General features: G+C 35.1%; 1 protein-coding gene across 1 annotated transcript in view; it reads left to right on the top strand.

Annotated features, from left to right (window-relative positions):
* The window catches only part of MAGT1 (magnesium transporter 1), a 55,943-nt gene extending 44,185 nt beyond the window's left edge, over positions 1–11,758 (top strand). Inside the window, exons 8-10 of the mRNA XM_039222727.1 lie at positions 3,439–3,513; positions 6,018–6,108; positions 9,721–11,758. Of these exons, the coding sequence (XP_039078658.1) occupies positions 3,439–3,513; positions 6,018–6,108; positions 9,721–9,736 (182 nt within the window). The 3' untranslated portion in view covers positions 9,737–11,758. The remainder of the gene's footprint in view (positions 1–3,438; positions 3,514–6,017; positions 6,109–9,720) is intronic.
* The last annotated feature ends 8,514 nt before the right edge of the window (positions 11,759–20,272 follow it).

Here is a 20,272-nt window from a genome sequence, read left to right as displayed (position 1 = left end):
GCTTGGGTATAAAAATTATTTGGCAGGGGCGTCTGGGTGGCTCAGTTGGTTAAGTGTCCAACTTTGGCTCGGGTCATGATCTCCTGGTTTGTGAGTTTGAGACCCACGTCGGGCTCTGTGCTGACAGCTCAGAGCCTGGAGCCTGCTTTGTATTCTGTGTCTCCCTCTCTCTCTGCTCCTCCCCTGCTCTTGCTCACTCTCTCTTTCTCAAAAATAAACATTAAAAAATAAAAATAAAATAATTTGGCCCATCTCCAAATTCCAGAAATAAGATTTGAAGCAAAGTGTACAAATCTTTCTATTGTTCTTGATGTTTTGTCTAAATTGTTTTCCAAAAGAGTTTTGCTGAAAAAAGGGAAGGATGATTGCTGGCAGAATATGTGCACTGATATAGCCCTGACAAGTTCTAAGTATTATTATGTATTCTCACATTTTTTCTTTAAAGTTTATGCATTTATTATTTCTGAGAGAGAGAGAGAGAGTGTGTGTGTGTGTGTGTGTGAGAGAGAGAGAGAGAGAGAGCACATGCACAAGTTGGGGAGGGGCAGAGAGAGAGAGGGAAGAAGACTCCAAAGCAGGTTCCAGGCTCTGAGATGTCAGCACAGAGCCTGATGTGAGGCTCGAACTCACGAACTGTGAGACTGTGACCTCAGCCCAAGTCGGACACATAACCAATTGAGCCACACAGGTCCCCCTGTATTCTCACTTTTTTAAACTGCTAATTTCATAGACAAAGAAATTGTATGTCATTGTTTAAGGTAATCCTTGGACAATAATAATTCAAAGTACATAATTTAAACATTTTTCTACAATTGTGTAATTATGCCTCATTTTATGCAAATGATTTTGCCTTCATTGTATAAAGTATACTTTAATTCTACTAGGTCTTTAAAATTTTTTTAATATTTATTTTTAAGAAAGAGAGACAGAGCATGAGGAGGGCGGAGCAGAGAGAGAGAGGGAGACACAGAATCTGAAGCAGGCTTCAGGCTCTGAGCTGTCAGCACAGAGCCTAACACAGGGCTCAAAGTCATGAACCACAAGATCATGACCTGAGCCAAAGTTGGATGCTTAACCAACTGAGCCACCCAGGCACCCCACTGTGATCTCATTTTATAGCCTCGTTCTTGTATATTATAGAATACTACTTTCTCTAATTTCTATTCAATTCTCCCATAGTAACATTTAATCATGATTAGGTAATTATTTATTATTTGTTTCATCACTTATATCCCCCACTAAAGTCTAAACTTGTCCAAGGAAGGGTCTATATTTTGTCCAGTTTTTTAATTGCCAACAATTAGTAGCACATGCCATATAGTAGGCAGTGTTAGTAAAAGTTTAAAAGTCAATAAATGAAATGAATCAATATATAAGGAAGTACATCACAGCTCTTGATAACTGAGAACAGCACACTAAGACCTTGATAGTATATTGCAAGATGTAAAGCTTATTAAAAGAAAATACATACAAACCGTGGTACAAAACAGACCATTTCTAAATCAAAAGTCTCAACCATTAATGTAGAGTGCCTCATAAACAAAGCCTGTAGAAATGATTGATCTTTACATGGATCTGGGTATAAAGAAGTTCAGTAAGAAAAAAATCATCGGAGAATACAACTTGTCTAAGCAACTAAAAGCATAATGAATGGGCATCATGCCTAAAAAGAGCCTATTGATGAGAGTGCAAGACCGTAGTGAAGGAATGAATAGACAAACTATAGAGCCAATAATAAATTCAGGCCTTACCTGAACACCTGTTTTTCCCTTTCTGCTTAATCATACCCACATGTTGTAGCCTACAGTGTGTGTGTGTGTGTGTGTGTATGCATAGTTGATTTGGGCATTTTTTTAAAGTTGATTTATTTTGAGAGAGATAGAGGACTAGTGGGGGAGGGGCGGGGGTGGTGGAGCATCCCAAGCAGGCTTTGAGCAATCAGAGTGGAGTCTAACATGGGGTTCAAACTCACGAAACTATAAGCTCATGACCTGAGCTGAAATCAGGAGTGGACTGCTTAACTGACTGACCCACCCAGGCACTCCTGATATGACTTTTTTTCTTATTTAAATTTAATGTTTAATTTATTTTTGAGAGAGATAGCATAAGTGGGGAAGGGGCAGAGAGAGGGAGACACAGGACCCAAAGCAGGCTCCAGGCTCTGAACTGTCAGCACAAAGCCTGACCTGGGGCTTGAACCCATAAACTGTGAGATCATGACCTCAGTGATTTGGGCACTTTTAACTGCTGTTTGTATTTACCAAACTGCAGGGTAAATCTCTCTTTTCTACTAGAACATGTTATGTTTGCTTTAAAATTCAATTTCGCTATTTTAGCAGTTAACCATCCCATATGTAACCTATTTTCTATTTTTTTAAAATGTTTATTTATTATTGAGAGACAGAGAGAGACAGAGCATGAGCTTGGGAGGGGCAGAGAGAGGGAGAGACACACAATCAGAAAGCAGGCTCCAGGCTCTGAGCTATTAGCACAGAGCCTGACGCAGGGCTTGAACCCACAATCCATGAGATCATGACCCGAGCCGAAGTCAGACGCTTAACAGACTGAGTCACCCCTGCACCTCTGTAGCCTATTTTCATGAGTAGGTATATTTTGTACTTATGTGGCTTCTGTATTAAGCTGGATAAAATTGAGGTGATGGTATACAGGATTTTTTTTATTAGAATACGTCAAACTTAGTTTAGTAGTAATTTGTCCTTTAAAAGTTAATTGTTGAAATTCTGGAGAATTTTTGAAAAGTCATTTTTCAAATAAAAATTAGTTGCTATTCTCCAAATTGTGTACAGTTCAAATGTGTTCATTTTTGGAGGGTGGTTGAATAATCATAAAGGCTATTTAATGTTTTTAAATGTATACAAGGTTGAGGGTGCCTGGGTGGCTCGGTTGGTTGAATGTCTGAGTCTTTATTTCAGTTCAGGTCATGATATCTGGGTTCATGAGATCGAGCCCTGCATTGGGCTCTGTGCTGGCAGCATGGAGCCTGCTTGGGATCCTCTGTCTGCCCCAACTCTGCTCAAGCTCTTTCTCTCTCTTACAAAATAAATAAACATTTTTGAAAAATAAAAAATAAAATGTATACGAGGATGGAAGAATAGTTGCCAGAATGTCCAGGAAGGTTATATCAAAGTACCATGTCAGGAAAACTCATATTTCATTTGTGAGTTGTAGTGAGACATTCGTTGAAAATATTTTATTTGTACAAATGAAGTAATTTTCCAACCTTAATATTTTTATTATTATATCTTCATAGTAGACAATTGTCATTCTGTATAGATACAAGATTACTTATTATAGTTAGTTTTTTGTAATTGAAATTGAAGATTTGTATGTTCTTTATAATTTTCTTCATGAAAGAATAAGAATATTAAAGTAGTTTGTCTATTATGTCTGTGTGAATTTCTCCTTAATTTTTCTAAGATGGTGGGGTTACCTTAGGGATGGTGCTCTTATGTGAAGCTGCTACATCTGACATGGATATTGGAAAGCGAAAGAGTAAGTTATATCCTATGCCAAAATGTAACAATTATACCTTTATTTTTATTTACTTTTTATTTTGTATTATTAAAGTATAGTTGGCATACTGTTTTATATAACAGTTCTGCTTTTAATACAGAAAAAAGAATATCCCTTAATCACTTCCTTTCTTAGATATAAGTATGTTATTTTACTTCTTAATTATTTTAAAAGTAACATATACTCAATGTAGAAAATGTGAAGGGAAAATCAGAGTATGAAGCATTTGGGGGGAGAGTTATCCATTATTCCATAATTGAGAAGCTAAAAATTTTAATGTTTTAATATAGTTTCTTTCATTGTAAAAACCTATTTAAAATTCTGTGTATAAAATTTTGAATCTTGTACCTCCCTCTTTTTAACTGGACTTAAACAATTCACTAATAAACATTTTCCTATACATAATTTTAAATTTCTACTCTATGTGGTAATTTACTTAACCATTCTGAATTTGTTAAACATTTCATTTTTTCTAACTTCCATAATAATAAATATTTCTTTAATGACTATCATAGTATATTAAGCTTTATTCTCATTTTATATTAATTCCTTAAGGTAGATTTCTACAAGTAAAATGTATGGTCTTGTGCATTTTATAGTTCTCTAAATGTTTTAAATTGATGATGCCAAATTCTTTCCCCAGATGTTCTGATAGTTTATATTCCTACTAGTGGCATTTTAAATATGCTTGTTTCCAAAAAAAAAAGCCGCTTGTTTCACAGTAACTTTGTCAGCATTAGCTAAGCTAAGCTCATTCAAAATGTGTGTGTGTGTGTGTGTGTGTGTGTGTGTGTGTGTGTATGTGTGTATTTGCTAATCAGATGAGGGGGAAATTTTATATTATTTTGTAGTTTGTTGGTTATTAGTAGAGTTGAACATTTTTCTAAATGTTTCTTAGCTGTTTGTGTTTTCCCTTTAAAAAGTCTTTTTGTCTTTTGCCATTTATCTACTAGAGTTCTGGAAATTTTTCTGTTGGATTGGATGAACTTTTTATGTATTAAAATAGTCACACAGGGGTATTTGTTGCAAAGAAATGCTAGCAATGTAATTTTATTTTACTTACATGAAATAACTTTAAGTGAGAGTTTTCCTTTATGACTAAAGAGCTAAATGTTATCAAATTAACCTCACTAAATATAGTCTACTTTTTTAGGGGAAAAAAATGATGACATTGGATTTCAGATTTAGAAGATTGTTATTTTTCTGAATTGAAATGAATCTTCACATATTGCAAAAGCAGAACAAATGTATCAATTTTTTTTAACCTAGTCAATAATACATCCTTTCATTGCCTGACTTTTAAAAACTTGCCTTTCTCAGTATTCATTATTGGGAAAAGGCCCTCTGGGTACTACACTGGTGGCATGAATTTAAATTAAAAAATATTTTGGTGACATACATTAAAATAATCACAATTTGTTCTACTTCTAAGATTGTAACCTAATAAAATAATAAACATAAACATTTAACATTTATTTTTTACTAGAAACTGTCTTAAACACTTTTACTTTTGTTAAATGAAAAAAGTAGAATACAAACATATGCAGATTGATTTTGTATATAAATATAGATACATGTATGTGTGTTTTTAAATGGATAAAAAAGATTTCTATAATGATTATGTTTATTACTCATAAAAAATATATTTAACATTTACATTTTAGCCCCTAATCATATTATGTGGAAATTTTAAAAAGGAAAAAAAAATTGTTCCCTAAGTATAAGAAAACTAAAAGCTGTTTTTAGTGTTGGCCAATAAGTGTGTTTCCCTAGAACTTCCACTGCTGTAGCATGCATGCTTTCCCACATCCCCACCTCTATGATTTTTACCCAGTGTTATTCCCAGGACTCAAAGAGCCTCAAGTTATGGGAATCATACTTGAGCATTGTGGGCTCAGCATCCAGTGTTAAGGTCATTAACTGCTATGCTAAATCAGAGTATATGAAAATAATGAAGAGAACTATGAGTTTAGGTCTGGGATTCAGGATGTTTTTCCTCTCATTATTCAAATAAGGCATCCATGTTGAATGAGCTCCTTATATAGGCAGTGTAGTTACCTGTAAATGAATAAAGTACTTTCAAGTGAGGGTGTCACAATGATGTTATCAGATGTCTTTAAATCAACATTTTTTGATACAATAAGGCCACTTTTAAGGGTTTAGAAGGAATTTAGTGAGTGATTTTCTTGTCAGTAGAACTTTCTAACACTAAATTCTTGACTGTGATGATTTTAAAGGAATTTATTATTATATACAATTAAATTTCACAAGTATATAAGTGGAACTACCTTATATTGTAATGGATCACATTAAATGGGAAGGCAGAATCCTAAAGATAAATAATGGGTATGAAAACTTTTGGAAAGTCAAAATTTACCAGTAAATTATATCCCTTCCTTTTGACTCTTGTAGACTAAAATTTATGCCCCATTTTTTAATTATGCTTAACATGCTCATTTTACTCTCCTTTTGTTTTTTTCCAGTAATGTGTGTGGCTGGTATTATACTTGTTGTATTATTCTTCAGTTGGATGCTCTCTATTTTCAGATCTAAATATCATGGATATCCATATAGGTATGGTTATTTTATATTCACATAGTGATTACTTATACTTAACAATGATTAATGTTGCTTTATAATATTTCTTTTGCTTTACCTCTAAACTATTCTAGCTTCTAAAGCAGAGATAGGCTTTAACTTAGATATGTTGCATATAAAAACTAACTTAAGATAATTATGATATAATATGTAATTACTCAGGAACATCTTTGAGGATTATTCTGACATCACCTAACTTAATCTGGAAATCTAAAAACACTTTATGATTAGAATACTTTATATCTTGTCCATGCACTCTACTTACTCTTGAGGAGCAAATTATTATTTTATTTATTATTATTTTTTTTTATTTTGAGAGAAAGAGAGCAGAGGAGTGGCAGAGAGAGAGGGAGAGAGAGAATCTGAATCAGGCTCCATGCTGTCAGCATAGAGCCCATCATAAGGCGCAATCCCACAAAATGCAAGATCATTACCTGAGCCAAAATTAAGAGTTGGACGCTCAACCGACTGAGCCACCCAGGCATCCTGGAGCAAATTATCTTTTCATGTTTTTTTTTTTTTTAAACTTCTCACCTCTACTTTTCAAGGCTCTTTAGATGTCATAAACAGAACATTTCATTAGAATCAAGTTTATTTTTATTATTTTGATTTTTTAAAGTTTTTATTTATTTTGAGAAAGAGAGAAAGAGCGCATGAATGGGGAAGAGTGGCAGAAAGAGAAGGAGAGAGAGAATCCAAAGCTAACAGCATGGAGGTCAACCCCATGAACAGTGAGATCATGACCTGAGCTGAAATCAAGAGTCGGATGCTTGGGCGTCTGGGTAGCACAAGTAGGTTAAGCGTCTGACTTAGCTCAGGTCATGATCTCATGGTTTGTTTGTTTGAGCCCTTCATCAGGCTCTGTGCTGACAGCTTGGACCCTGGAGCCTGCTTCAGATTCTGTGTCTTCATCTCTCTCTGTCCCTCCCCTGCTCACGCTTTGTCTCTCTCTCCTTCAAAAATAAATAAACATTAAAAAAAAGTTGAACACTTAACCAATTGAGTCACCGAGATGCCCCTAGAATTCAGTTTATAGAGAGTATAAGAGTGTTTGGGGGAGCTGTCAGCACAGAGCCTGCCTGGAATTCTTTCTCTTGGTCTCTCTCTGCTCTTCTGCTTGTACTCTCTCTCTCTCAAAATAAACAAACTCTAAAAACAACAACAACAAAAAAAGAAAGAGCATTTAAGAAGATCTAATTGGCTTGAAATGTTCATAGAGATCTCTAAGGCTCAGGGAAGAAATTACTGTCCTGGTTGTAAATTCTTGATTTTATTCTGTTAGTAGCCATGAGAAGTGTACCTACATAATAAGGGATGTTGTGAATTAGTTTTATAATCTGAGTGCCAGTTGCCATAATTCCTGTTCTTTTAATACAGTATTGTCCTGTTGTAGCAGAGAAGGACAAATACCATACGTTTGCACATATAAGAGGATTAGGAGGAACTTAACGGAGGACCAAGGGGGAGAAGAAGGGGGGAAATAGTGGGGGAGAGGGAGAGAGGCAAACCATGAAAGACTCTTGAATCCTGAGAACAAACTGAGTACTGATGGGGGGAGGGGAGAGGGAGGTGATGGGCATGGAGTGGGGCACGTGTGGGGATGAGCACTGAGTGTTATATGGAAACCAACTTGACAATAAACTATTTGTAAAAAACAACAACAATATTGTCCTGTTGTACAAAGGATTATGAATACTAAAGATAAAGTATATCAAGTGATATTTTTGAGAGAAATTCATTTTTCATATTACTTTTAACACGTTTATAGTAGGTAATTTTGAACAACTCCCTGGTTGATTCATTCATGTGACAGTCCTAGATTCTTTTAATTAATGAATATAAATTAATCTTCTTTTGCATTTTTTTCTTACAAACTTACTTTATTCCTTTTTTCTTTTTTTCAGATTTTTATTTAAATTTTAGTTAACATATATTGTAATATTGGTTTCAAGAGTAGAATTTAGTGATTCGTTACTTACATATAACATACAGTGCTCATTGCAGCAAGTGCCCTCCTTAATACCCAACATCCATTTAGCCCATCCCCTGACTACCTCCTCTCCATCTACTCTCAGTTCTCGAGAGTTGAGTTTCATGGTTTGCTTCTCTCTCTTTTTATTCCCTTCCTCTATGTTCATCTGTTTTGTTTCTTAAATTCCACATATGAGTGAAATTATACGGTATTTGTCTTTCTCTGACTTATTTTGTTTAGCAAAATACATTCTAGCCCCATCCATATGGTTGCAGGTACTAAGAGTTAATTCTTTTTGATGGCTGAGCAAAATTCCAGTTAACGTACAGTGTAATATTAGTTTCAGGTGTACAATTTAGTAATTCAGCACTTCCATACAGTACTTGGCGCTCATCACAAGAAGTATACACCTTAATCCCCATCACCTATATAACCCATCCCCCCCCCACCTCCATTCTGGTAACCATCAGTTTGTTCTCTATAGTTAAGAGTCTCTTTCTGGGTTTGCTTCTCTTTCACCCCACCTCCTTTGCTCGTTTTCTTTCTTTCTTTTTTAATGTTTATTTACTTAGAGAGCACACAAGGGATGGACAGAGAGACAGAGACAGAGAAACAGAGAATACCAAGCAGGCTCTGCACTGTCAGCATGGAGCCTGATGTGGGACTCAGACTTTCAACCATGAGACCATGACCTGAGCCAATATGAAGAGTCAGACGCTTAACTGACTGAGCCACCCATGCACCCCATTGTTTCTTTTATCTCTTAAATTCTACATATGAGTGAAATCATATGGTATTTGTCTTTCTCTGATTGACTTATTTCACTTACCGTAATACTGTCTAGCTCCATCCATGTTGTTCCAGATGACAAGATTTTGTTCTTTTTTATAGCTGAGTAACATTCCATTGTGTATATATACCACATCTTCTTATCCATTCATCAGTTGATGGATACTGGTGCTGGAAAACTTAATTTTAAGAACAAAACCTACCAGAACTTTGATTCTTGATTTATAATCTTCTACATTATACTTTTATTCTCTTCTGTGTATGTATATTTTAAAATAATTTCTCCTCTATGGAATACTGAATGGGACACAAGGGCAGTCTTGTTGGGATTTCTATTGCTTTATTTCATCACCATGGTTGATTCAGTTATTAGTCAGTATGTCTCTTCATGACATATTTTAACTTAAGTTTATGTCTATTTCCTTCTCGCCCAAGACCATCTCATTGTCTCGATGTTTCTCAATTTTGGTATTAGTACTCAAAGGTTATTATACATGCACCCAAATGCTCTTTTGTCTGTTAAAATCAAGATACAGTATGTGCTAGAATTAAAGCCTATTGTGGGATGCCTGGGTGGTTCAGTCGGTTAAGCATCCCACTCTTCATTTTGGCTCAGGTCATGATCTCACAGGCATGTAATTGAGCCCCACATCAAGCTTCACACTGGGCATGGAGCCTGCTTAAGATTTTCTCTTTTCTCTTTCCCTCTTCCTCCATTCTTCCCCTGCCTGCATGTACATGCATTCTCTCTTTCTCTAAATAAATAAATAAATAAATAAAGCTTAGTTTTCTAAAGACTAATATATTGTTTAATATTTTTGTTTCAGCTTTCTGATGAGTTAAAAAGGATCCCAGAGAAATGTAGGCACTGGAGTAATGGAAATTGAAAAATGAGAAGTGTGTGTGTGTGTGTGTGTTGTAAACAAGAATGCAATTTGTGTATTTTGTATTACCTCTTTTTTTTTCAAGTGATTTAATTAGTTAATCATTTAACCAAAGAAGATTTGTAGTGCCTTAACAAGCAATTTCTTGTCAAAATCATGAAGTATTTTGGATGCAATTCTCCTCCTAACCTTCCCTTCCTGATGAACTTTATGTAACATTTAATTTAGTAAAATTAAGTACATTATAAAAATTTTATAACTACTACATTTTAATTAGAACAAGGCTCGAAACTGCTTTAGTTAGCTTTTGGCTATTTGCTTTTATATTATCTTACCCAAAGTTAGGGGGGAAAAAAGTCCTGAGCAGGTATTCCTACATATGCCTGTTACAGGAATGTATCAGGAATCCATTTTTAGCTTTTCCATCTTTGCATGAATACTTTGCACATCTTTCCTTTCGGGCGGAGAAATATGTGCTATGTGATCTTCTGAAAATGGAACAATCTTGTTTAGAGTATATGTCTAACCTTTAGAAAAGACTAGCCAGTCCTCCCCCTCCTTCATGTTTCGTGCTGAAATACAGTGCTAGTTATGCTTCTTGGTAGCTATAGACATTAAAAAATCTAAATACAGGGTTATCATTTCTGCATGAATGTGGTGTTAACTATTTTTATTTGGAAAGATTTTAGGTTTATTCTGTCTCCTTAATTTCTTTTATTTAAGGTAGGTTCCACTCTAATACAAATGTAGCTTAGTACTAAAATCTGTTTAACTTAAAAATGGTCTGAAATGTTTCTACAAATCAGAGATTGTCGCTTATTTCATTTGTACCTCAGAGAAAAAAATAGGTTCATCTGGTTAAGTCAATTTCTGTATTACAGTTACAACATATTTCATTACCCCTTGTATTTAGGAGGACTCCCCTAGACTGGAAGAAGCACATCCTGACATAATTGAGTTGTTGCCTGTGAATAGAAAGTAAACTGTTTATTGAACGTTGTTCTGTTTTTGCTATTATTTTAGCCTTCATTCTCTCACCTCAAGTGGAGAAACAGTAAATATTTGAAGAGGTTTTGAGTTTTGTCTTTTTTTTCTGTTAGTGGAAATAATCGTAAGTGCTAACCAAATTTCTGTGAAGAATGAAAGTTATCATTAGATCTAGTTATAACTTGACCTATAGTTATGAAGAATATCCTGAAATTCCACTATTATGGAAATAAGACAATTATGATTATGAAAAATTTTAAAGCAATCTTAGAAGTGTTCCATTAAAATCATACTTTGCCTACTATTTACTATCTAATAACTCTCCCATGTGGTCTAAAAGTCTTATATAAAGAGATTTGCGGAAGAGATGAATATAATTGCCTAAGAAACGTTTTATATGGGTTTTTGTTTGAAGATTTGGTGGGTGGGGACATACAGTTGACCATTCCCCTTTAGTGGATTCACTTTTTGGTAATTACTTCCCTGTAAATTGAGTGAATCTGGATTCCTTATCTGCTATTCTTGTAATTGTCTCAGGCCAAATAAATTTATGCTGTGATTCTTATGAAATTTGTTTAAAGATGCCCTGATTTGTACAGACTGACCAGGGTAATACTACTGCCATGTAATCTGTATAGCGCCAGATAATGTGCCATGAGCATTGAAAGAATGACACTTTTTTTTTTTTTGTATTTGTTTTGTCTCCCTTATAGCACATTTTTCTTGTGCAGGGAGAAAAGTTACATTCTGGCTAAAATCTGTAGAAAGCAGATTTACTAAACTTAGAATAGAACTACTTTTGTGGAAATTTTGAAATTTGCTTTCATGAAGTGCCTTAAAGTAGACTCTTAATTTACTTTTCTAGTAATGTTTTAAATATTATTTGTTATGTATTTTTAAAATACTATTCAAAATGACACATTGTAGTAGCAAAGATAACCAAATGTCTGGCTATTTGCTTTTTGACCATATCAATAAACTTTTACAATCTAAACTCTGAGTTTTTTGATTAACATGTAAAGAGGGGTGAATTTAAAACACTAAGTTAGCATTATAATATTAGATAATTTCATCTTGAGATTATAATTAAATTTCTTTTTTTCTTTTTTTATTAAAAAGTACTTTTTAAGGTTTTTTTAATTTTTTTTTTATTTTTGAGAGAGAGAGACAGCGTGAGCAAGGGAGGGCCAGAGGGAGAGGGAGATACAGAATCCAAAGACAGTCTCCAGGTTCTGAGCTAGCTGTCAGCACAAAGCCCGACGCGGGGCTCGAACCCACAAACCGTGAGATCATGACCTGAGCTAAAGTTGGACGCTTAACTGACTGAGCCACCCAGGTGCCCCTATAATTAAATTTCTTATTGTCATCATGACAATGAATTTGATAGGCCAGTTTCCTTAGGTATTTCTAAACTGAGATACATTCTTCTGGGATTTCATATGCTATCTTTCATTAATGTTGTCACCCATTAGATTCACAACAGCCAAGATAAGTAGATGAATGGCTGTCTTAAATGGTTCATCTAGCTTTGTCCCTATGAACATTATTACTAGGTAAATTACATTTTTGTACTGAATAATTGATTTGAAAGTTACTCAGACATAGTATCAAGTTATATGAGACTATGCAACGACACATTTGTGAACATGGAATGGGAACACTGCACAGGAAGTAGAGAGATCTGGCTTTTAAACAGCTTTTGGCCCTTACTCTCTTTCTGACTAGCTATGTGACCATAGGAAGACACATGAAATAGGTTCTCAGGACCCGTTTCTTGATTCTAATGTGACTGCATTGGACTAAATGCAATGTTCCTTCCAGCACCACTGTTTTAAGTGCAAAATATTAAAGATACACATATTTAAATTTTGAATACATATTATTTGTGATATTCAGGCTGGGTATTAAATTGATTGAAATGTAGGATGTTTTGTAGTCAGATTTCTGAAGAAACTGTGAAATGTTACGGAGGCCATTATAGGGGCAAGTCATTTAATATGTATTGAAATATATTTTAGAGGGGCACCTGGGTTGTCTCAGTCAGTTAAGCATCTGACTTCGGCTCATGTCATGATCTCACAGTTTGTGAGTTCAAGCCCTGCGTTGCGTTCTGTGCTGACAGCTCAGAGCCTGGAGCCTCCTTCAGATTCTGTGTCTCCCTGTCTCTCTGCCCCTCCCATTCTCATGCTCTGCCGCTCAATAATATATAAAAATTTGAAATTTAAAAAAAAAAGAAATATATTTTAGAAAAATAATTTAGAAAGGATTTACTTGAAACCATGAGAGACTCTTGAATGCTGAGAACAAACTGAGGGCAGATGGGGGTGGGGGGGAAGGGAAGGGGGGTGATGGGCATGGAGGAGGGCACTTGGGATAAGCACTGGGTGTTTTATGGAAACCAACTTGACAATAAGCTATTTTAAAAAAAACCAATATGTTAATATCAGATCTTGATTTAAATGGGTTCTGCCCAAATATGAGCAAGGATGAAATCAACAACTGTAATGGTATCCTAATATTATAGAAGGTCAACGCCAAAAGGACCCACGTCGGGCTCTGTGTTGACAGCCAGTTCAGAGCCTGGAGCCTGTTTCAGATTCTGTATCTACCCCTCTCTCTGACCCTTCCCTGCTCACACTGTCTCTCTCTCAGAAATAAATAAAAAACATTAAGATATATATATAAAAAGAAGAAGGGAGGAGTTTCAATAGACTTCCCTTAAGCTGTGGAAGTAGAATATAGGGGCACCTGGCTGGCTCAGTCAGTAGAGCATGTGACTCTTGACCTCAGAGTCATGAGTTCAGGCCTATGTTGGGCCTAGAGCTTAGTAAAAAAAATAAATAAATAAAGATGGCAAATTTTATAAATATTTTACCACAATTCAGAACTAAAATAGTAATGTTCAAAACTAAAATACTAATGCCTTGTCCCCAACCCCATGGCATATCCTCACTGACACCACTTTGTATTTCATCATTGTCCTGAAAATACGAGTATAGCTGGATAAAGTATGACTCGTGGTTAAAATGTTGAAGCATGGTCTTCAGGCTCTTTTGGGCAACAATTTATGGACATTCAGATAAACCTGGCCGATACAGTCAGTGGTGATTAGTATTCCAATGAATGCTTTGTAAACAATGACTTACAGCTGGGAAAAAAAAAAACAATTCATTAAGATGTGTTGGCAGCACCCAAAATCCAGACTCAGAAATGATCCATTTGGTTTGAACCTTCCACTTTATGATGCCTGGCCATGTCTCTGTGGCCAGCAGGTGTAACTAATAAAATAAATTAACTAATAAAATAAAATTAATGAAATGTTTTCTCCCTTTCAAACACTGCTCAAACATAATTTCTGGGAAGTTTTCCTGACCTCCCACTTTTAGATCTATACCCCTCCTCTCTTATTTAGTGCATGTGATCTCTGTTAGTGTATCTTGCAATTGCCAGGTTTCTCTACACTTTAAGTTCCTTGAAAACAGGGGTATTGTCTTACTCTTCTTTGTATGCTCATTTTCTAAAATGCCTGCATAGTACATACTCAGTAAATTTTCATGATTGAATAAAGAGAAAAAGGTCTTTGCTCTTGAGTTTCTTGCAGTCTTATGGTGGAAATAAACATGTAAACAAATGCAATCCTATGTGCTAGTGGGAGAATATATGTTATGTCATGAGTACAGGGAAAGGCTTAATCACTTTCTTGGGGTTTGGATGAGAAGCAAAGGGAAAAAATTTCTGTAACAGAAATGGAAATTTTAAAGGGTGAATAATTCACAAGATAGATTTTTAAGGTACTGACTGCCAAAACATTCTTGTAGGTATAATATCATTTCAGTACTTAAACTCTGAAGTCAGAGGAGCACCTGGGTGGCTCAGTCAGTTAAGCATCTGACTCTGAGTCAGGTCATGATCTTGCAGTTGGTGGATTTGAACCCCACATTGACCTTCTCTCCCCCTCTCTCTGCCTCTCTCCCGCTTGTGCTCGGTCTCTCTCTGTCTCTCAAAAGTAAATAAACATTAAAAAATAAAAATAAAAGTAAAAGAGGCCTAAAAAAATATATGAAGTCAGATTCATTTACATTCTGAGTCATACCCAAAGAATTACATGATACTTGAAAACTTCTAAAAGAACCAAAAATGCACTACTTTAAAAATATTCTTACTACTCTTATCGTTTTTCTGGTTTTAAAATTCTTTCAACGTATCTCATTTCATTTACCAGTTCCCAGGTAAATAGTAACTCTGAACATCTTTTATTTATCAGTCATTGGTATTTCCCTTACAGCCAATTTGGAACTCCATCTAATTCCCATAGAGTCTTATTACAACTGAGGTGAAGAAACTTTAGAGAAACAGAAAGAGAGGATAGAAGGGAAATTTGAGGAGAAAAGAAAAAAAAGGAAAGGAGGTTTCTAGGGCCAATTCCAGGACTCCTGAAAACCCAACTTCCCTTTCTCTGTGGTTAGATTTCCTCCTCTTTCCCTTCCCTTTTCCCCCTCAAAGGTCAAATTCATTCTCACAAGGCTGACCTCTCCTCACGTCTTTTAAGTTTCTTTATTTTGAGAGAGAGAGACAGGGAGAGAGAGTGTCCTTAGTAGGCTCCACACTGTCAGCACAGAGCTCAGTGCAGGGCTCAGACTCACAAACTGTGAGATCGTGACCTGAGCTGAAACCAAGAGCTGGACACTTAAACAACCGAACCACCCAGGCACCCTTCTCCTCACCTCTTTTAACCGAGATTTTCCTTCTTAATCATTCTATTTGCAAAGACTCAAGCTAGAAGTACAAAGAATCCTAATCCTTGTTCCTGGCCCTTTTTCAGGGGTAACATCTGAGAACAACATGTAGATGACTGTGACAATTTTATCTCATATTTTTATAAAATACCACTGTTTTGGTAATATAAAAAATAAATACTAAAATATCAGTATTACCATTTTTGCTGTAGTATCATACATAATAGATTCTAGTCCCAAAAGCTCAGTGGAAGTTATCAGATAGAATTCCTTCATAGTGACCAACTAGCTAGTTCTGTCAAATGTTAATTCAGATTAAGATAGTATTAGGAATAAATGTAATAAAAGATATGCAAAACATATACTGAAAACTACAAAACATTGAGAGAAATTAACACCTAAATAAAAGATATGCCCTGTTCATACATTAAAAAATTCAATATTATAAAGCTCTCAATTTTCATATCAATTCAATAAAAATTTTGGCAGATTTTTCTAGTGTGTGGATTGAAATGCTGATTTTAAATTTTATATGCAAATGTGAATGTCCAAAAATAACCAAGAAAGAAGATGGCAAAGTAAACAGTTTAGAGGGCCCATCCCTCTGGAAACACTGAAAAAATGAGCAAAACTATCACTATCACTGTTGCCAGAACTCTGGAAAATAGTCAAGGTTTAAAGAATCAAGTGAGGGGCTCCTGGGTGGCTCAGTTGGTTGAGTGTCTGACTTTGGTTCGGGTTATGATCTCACAGTTCATGGATTCGAGCCCCGAGTCAGGCTCTGTGCTGACAGCTCAGAGCCTGGAGTCTGCTTCGGATTCTGTGTCTCCCTCTCTCTCTGCCACTTACCCGCACATGCTGTCTCTCTCCCTCTCTGAAAAATAAATAAACATTGGGGTGCCTGGGTGGCTCAGTTGGTTGAGCGTCTGACTTCAGCTCAGGTCATGATCTCATTGTTTGTGAGTTCGAGACCCACGTTGGGCTCTGTGCTGACTCCTCATAGTATGGAGCCTGCTTCAGATTCTTTGTCTCCCTCTCTCTCTCTGCCCTTCCCCACTCATGCTGTCTCTTTTCCTTCAAAAATAAATATTTTAAAATTTTTAAATAAATAAACATTAAAAAATTTTTAAAAGGCAACCAAATGAATACTAAATCAAGAAAAGGCAACTTAAGCATGGTAGGAGAGCTTTGTGCTATTTTAGTCTTGCCTGATTTCCCTACTGTGGTGTGTCAGAGTCTCAAACTCAACCTGTGTTCCCGGTTTAGGTAGCTGGTGCCAGAGAGAGCAGAACAGACTTTGTTCCCAAAACATTTATTTTAACCTATTTATGTGTTCCTGGAAGGAATGACACAAGGGGCTTGCCTCAATTTTGCCTAACTCAGAAGTCTTTCAGGGCAGAAAAGCAGCTATGAACAGCATGTTCCTTGAAAATATTGAAAGAAATAAACAAGCCACTGCTGTTTGGGGCAAAACATTCCAGTTGTGACAAACAACTGCACCAAAAATCTGGGAAGAAAATCTGAGAAGACACTTACTGTGGGAAATAAAAATTTTACGTACCCAAAACAGAATGCATACTCAGAAAAGACTTAAGAATTCTCTAAGCTTTCATCCTTGGCTGATCTTTATGCTCATTGTGAGCAAGAATTGAAAGCTAAGGCAGAGTTGTAAGCACAGTGGCTAAGTGTTCAAGGATTGTACCAACACAAGGCCAATCAGCAAAGATCAAGAGAGTTTTCTTTTCCTTTCTTTTCTACCTCCAGGTATTTAAGGAAATCAACTCACAAATCATTAAATGACCACTAAGCTAGTGAAACAGAGACTTCAGGATCTACACATGACAAATAATTCAGTCTTTACAAAAACAGGTTAAAAGCATGCTCCAGTGGCATAATCAGCACACACTACTAATACGAAAGTAGTTTAGAAACCTCAGTAAACAAAAACTACAACCTATAATGAGCAACAACAAACCCTGAGACAGGAGGAGAATCTCTTTTCCAGAGATATCACATTACTGTATTCAAAATATCCAGTTGTCAGTAAAAAAAAAATTGTGAGACATAAAGAAATAAGAAAGTACGGCCCATTCCCATGGGGAAAAAAAGAAATTGACATAAATTATACTTCAGGAAGCCTAGATATTATACTTACTAGAAAAAGACTCTAAACCAGCTATTTAAAATATGTTTAGAGAGCTAAAGGAAACCATGTTCAAAGAACTCAAGAAAATCAGGTGATCAATGTCTCACCAGAGAATATCAATAAAGAGATGGGTCATAACAACAACAAAATGGTAATTATGTGAGGTGAAGGATGTGTTAACTAACCTTATTATGGTATACATTTCACAATGTGTATCAAATCATGTATATCTTACATGTATACAATATTATATGTCAATTACCTCTCAATAAAGCTGGGAAAATAAAACATATTAGTCGTAGGGGTAAAAAAATAAAGAAATAGATATTGTGAAAAGAACCAAATGAAAATTCTTGAGCAGAAAGATACAGAAATGAAAAAAATTTACTACTTCAAAAACACATTTGAACACGCAGAAGAAATAGTGATCAGGAAGATAAGTCAATTATAAATATCCAGTTGGAGAAGCAGAAAAAAAATAGAATAAGACAATTAACATAATCAGAGTCCTACCGGAAGAGAAGAGAGAAAAGACAGAAAGAATATATCAAGATATAATGGTTGAAATTTCCCAAATTTGATGGAAGACATGAATCTACACATCTAAGAAGCTCACCAAACTCCAAGTAAACTAAACACAAAAAGATCCATACCAAGACAGGAAGACAGACAAAGTTGAAAATACCAAGAGAAAGCTGATTTGTCCATGAGATTAGCAGCCATTTTTTCATTAGAAAAAAAGGAGGTAAAAAAGCAGTGGGATGACATATTTAAAGTACTTATCAACCATGAATTCTAGATTTGGCAAAACAGTTCTTCAGAAATGTAGGAAAAATTAAGACATTCCCAGATGAACAAAAGGTGAGTGAATTTGCTTCTAGTAGATCTGTAGGTAGGGGTGCCTGGTGTCTCAGTCAGTTAAGTGTTTGACTATGGCTAAGTCATGATCTCGGAGTTTGTAAGTTCAAGCCCTGCGTTGGGCTCTGTGCTGACAGCTCAGAGCCTGGAGTCTGCTTTGGATTCTGTGTCTCCCTGTCTCTCTGCCCCTGTCTGCTTGCTCTCTCTCTCTCTCTCACTCTCAAAAATAAACATTAGAAGATCTTTGGGTCCAAATTAAAGTACACTAGACAATAATTTAAAACCATATGAGAAAATAAAGATCACTAGTAAATGTAAGCACAAGGGTAAATATAAAAGCCAATATTAGTGCATTTTTGGCTCACAACTTATCTTTATTTTCTCATATGATTAAAGAGAATATGCATAAAGCAATAATTACAAATTTATGTTAATGTGTACACAATGCATAAAGATATTAGTTGATGATAACAACACAAAAGGAGAAGGATGGAACTGTATAGATTTATTGTTTTAGGGGTGCCCAGGTGGCTCAGTTGATTGAGTGTTCGACTCTTGGTTTTGACTCAGGTCATGATCTCAGGTTTGTGAGACTGAATCCTGCATCGGGGTCTGTGCTAACAGCACAGAGCCTACTTGGGATTCTCTCTCTCTCTATCTCTCTCCCTCTCAAAATAAATAAACTTTAAAAAATTGTTACAAGTGACAAAAAGGACCTTATTTATTAATGAAGTGTCAATCCCTCAAGAGAATATAATAATTATAAACATATACTAGTAGAATTAAAGGAAGGACAGACAGTTCTACAATAATAGTTGGAAAGTTCAGTACTCCACTTTTAATAATTGATAAAACAAGAAAGAAGATTACTAAGGAAGTAGAGGGTTTGAGCAACAATATACACCAACTTGAGTGATGGACTCATAGAGAACACTCCACTGAACAATATCTTCTCTGACTACAATGGGACAAAAACTAGAATTTAATAATAGAAGGAAATTTGGAAAATTCGTAAGTATGAGGAAATTAAATCGCATACTCTTAAAAAATCAATGGGTCAAAGAAGAAATCACAAGGGTATTTAGAAAATAATTTGAGATGAATGAAACAAGAACAGAACACACAGAAACATGGGAATTAGTGATGGTATTGCTAAGAGGGAAAATTATATCTGTAAATGTTTAAACTAAAAAGAAGAAAGATCTTAAATTAATAGTCTAATTTTATAACTTAAGAAACTAGAAAACAAGAAATAGGTATATACAGGTATAGAATAACCTAGATCTAGAAAATATATTGAAGAATAAATTATACCAAAATCTATCATAATACTAAAGATTAGATTAGGATGAAGATACACAAAATAGAGAATAGAAAAACTATAGAGAAAATTAAATTCAAATGTTGGATTTTTGAAAAGATCAACATAATTGACAAAGTTTAATTACACTAAGAAAATAAGACAGAAGACTTAAATTGCTAAAATTAGAAATGAAGCAGTATATTACTACTAATATTGGATAGATAAAAAGGATTAAAATGGATATTATGAATAATTATGTTCCATATAATTACATAATCTAAATGAAATGGAAAATTTTCTGAAAATAGACACACAACCAAAGAAGCTTCAAAAAGAAATAGAAAATCTGAACAGACCCATAGAAAGTAACATTGAGTCAGTAATCAAAAACCTTCCATAAAAAGCTCCAGACCACATGATTTCACTGGTGAATTCAACAAACATTTAATAAAGAATAATCACCAA

Source organism: Hyaena hyaena, unplaced genomic scaffold (genome assembly GCF_003009895.1).
Source record: "Hyaena hyaena isolate Hyena2069 unplaced genomic scaffold, ASM300989v1 scaffold_1181, whole genome shotgun sequence".
NCBI lineage: Eukaryota > Metazoa > Chordata > Mammalia > Carnivora > Hyaenidae > Hyaena > Hyaena hyaena.
The sequence above is the reverse complement of the archived record's forward strand: the minus strand, read 5'-3'. Positions and strand labels throughout refer to the sequence as shown.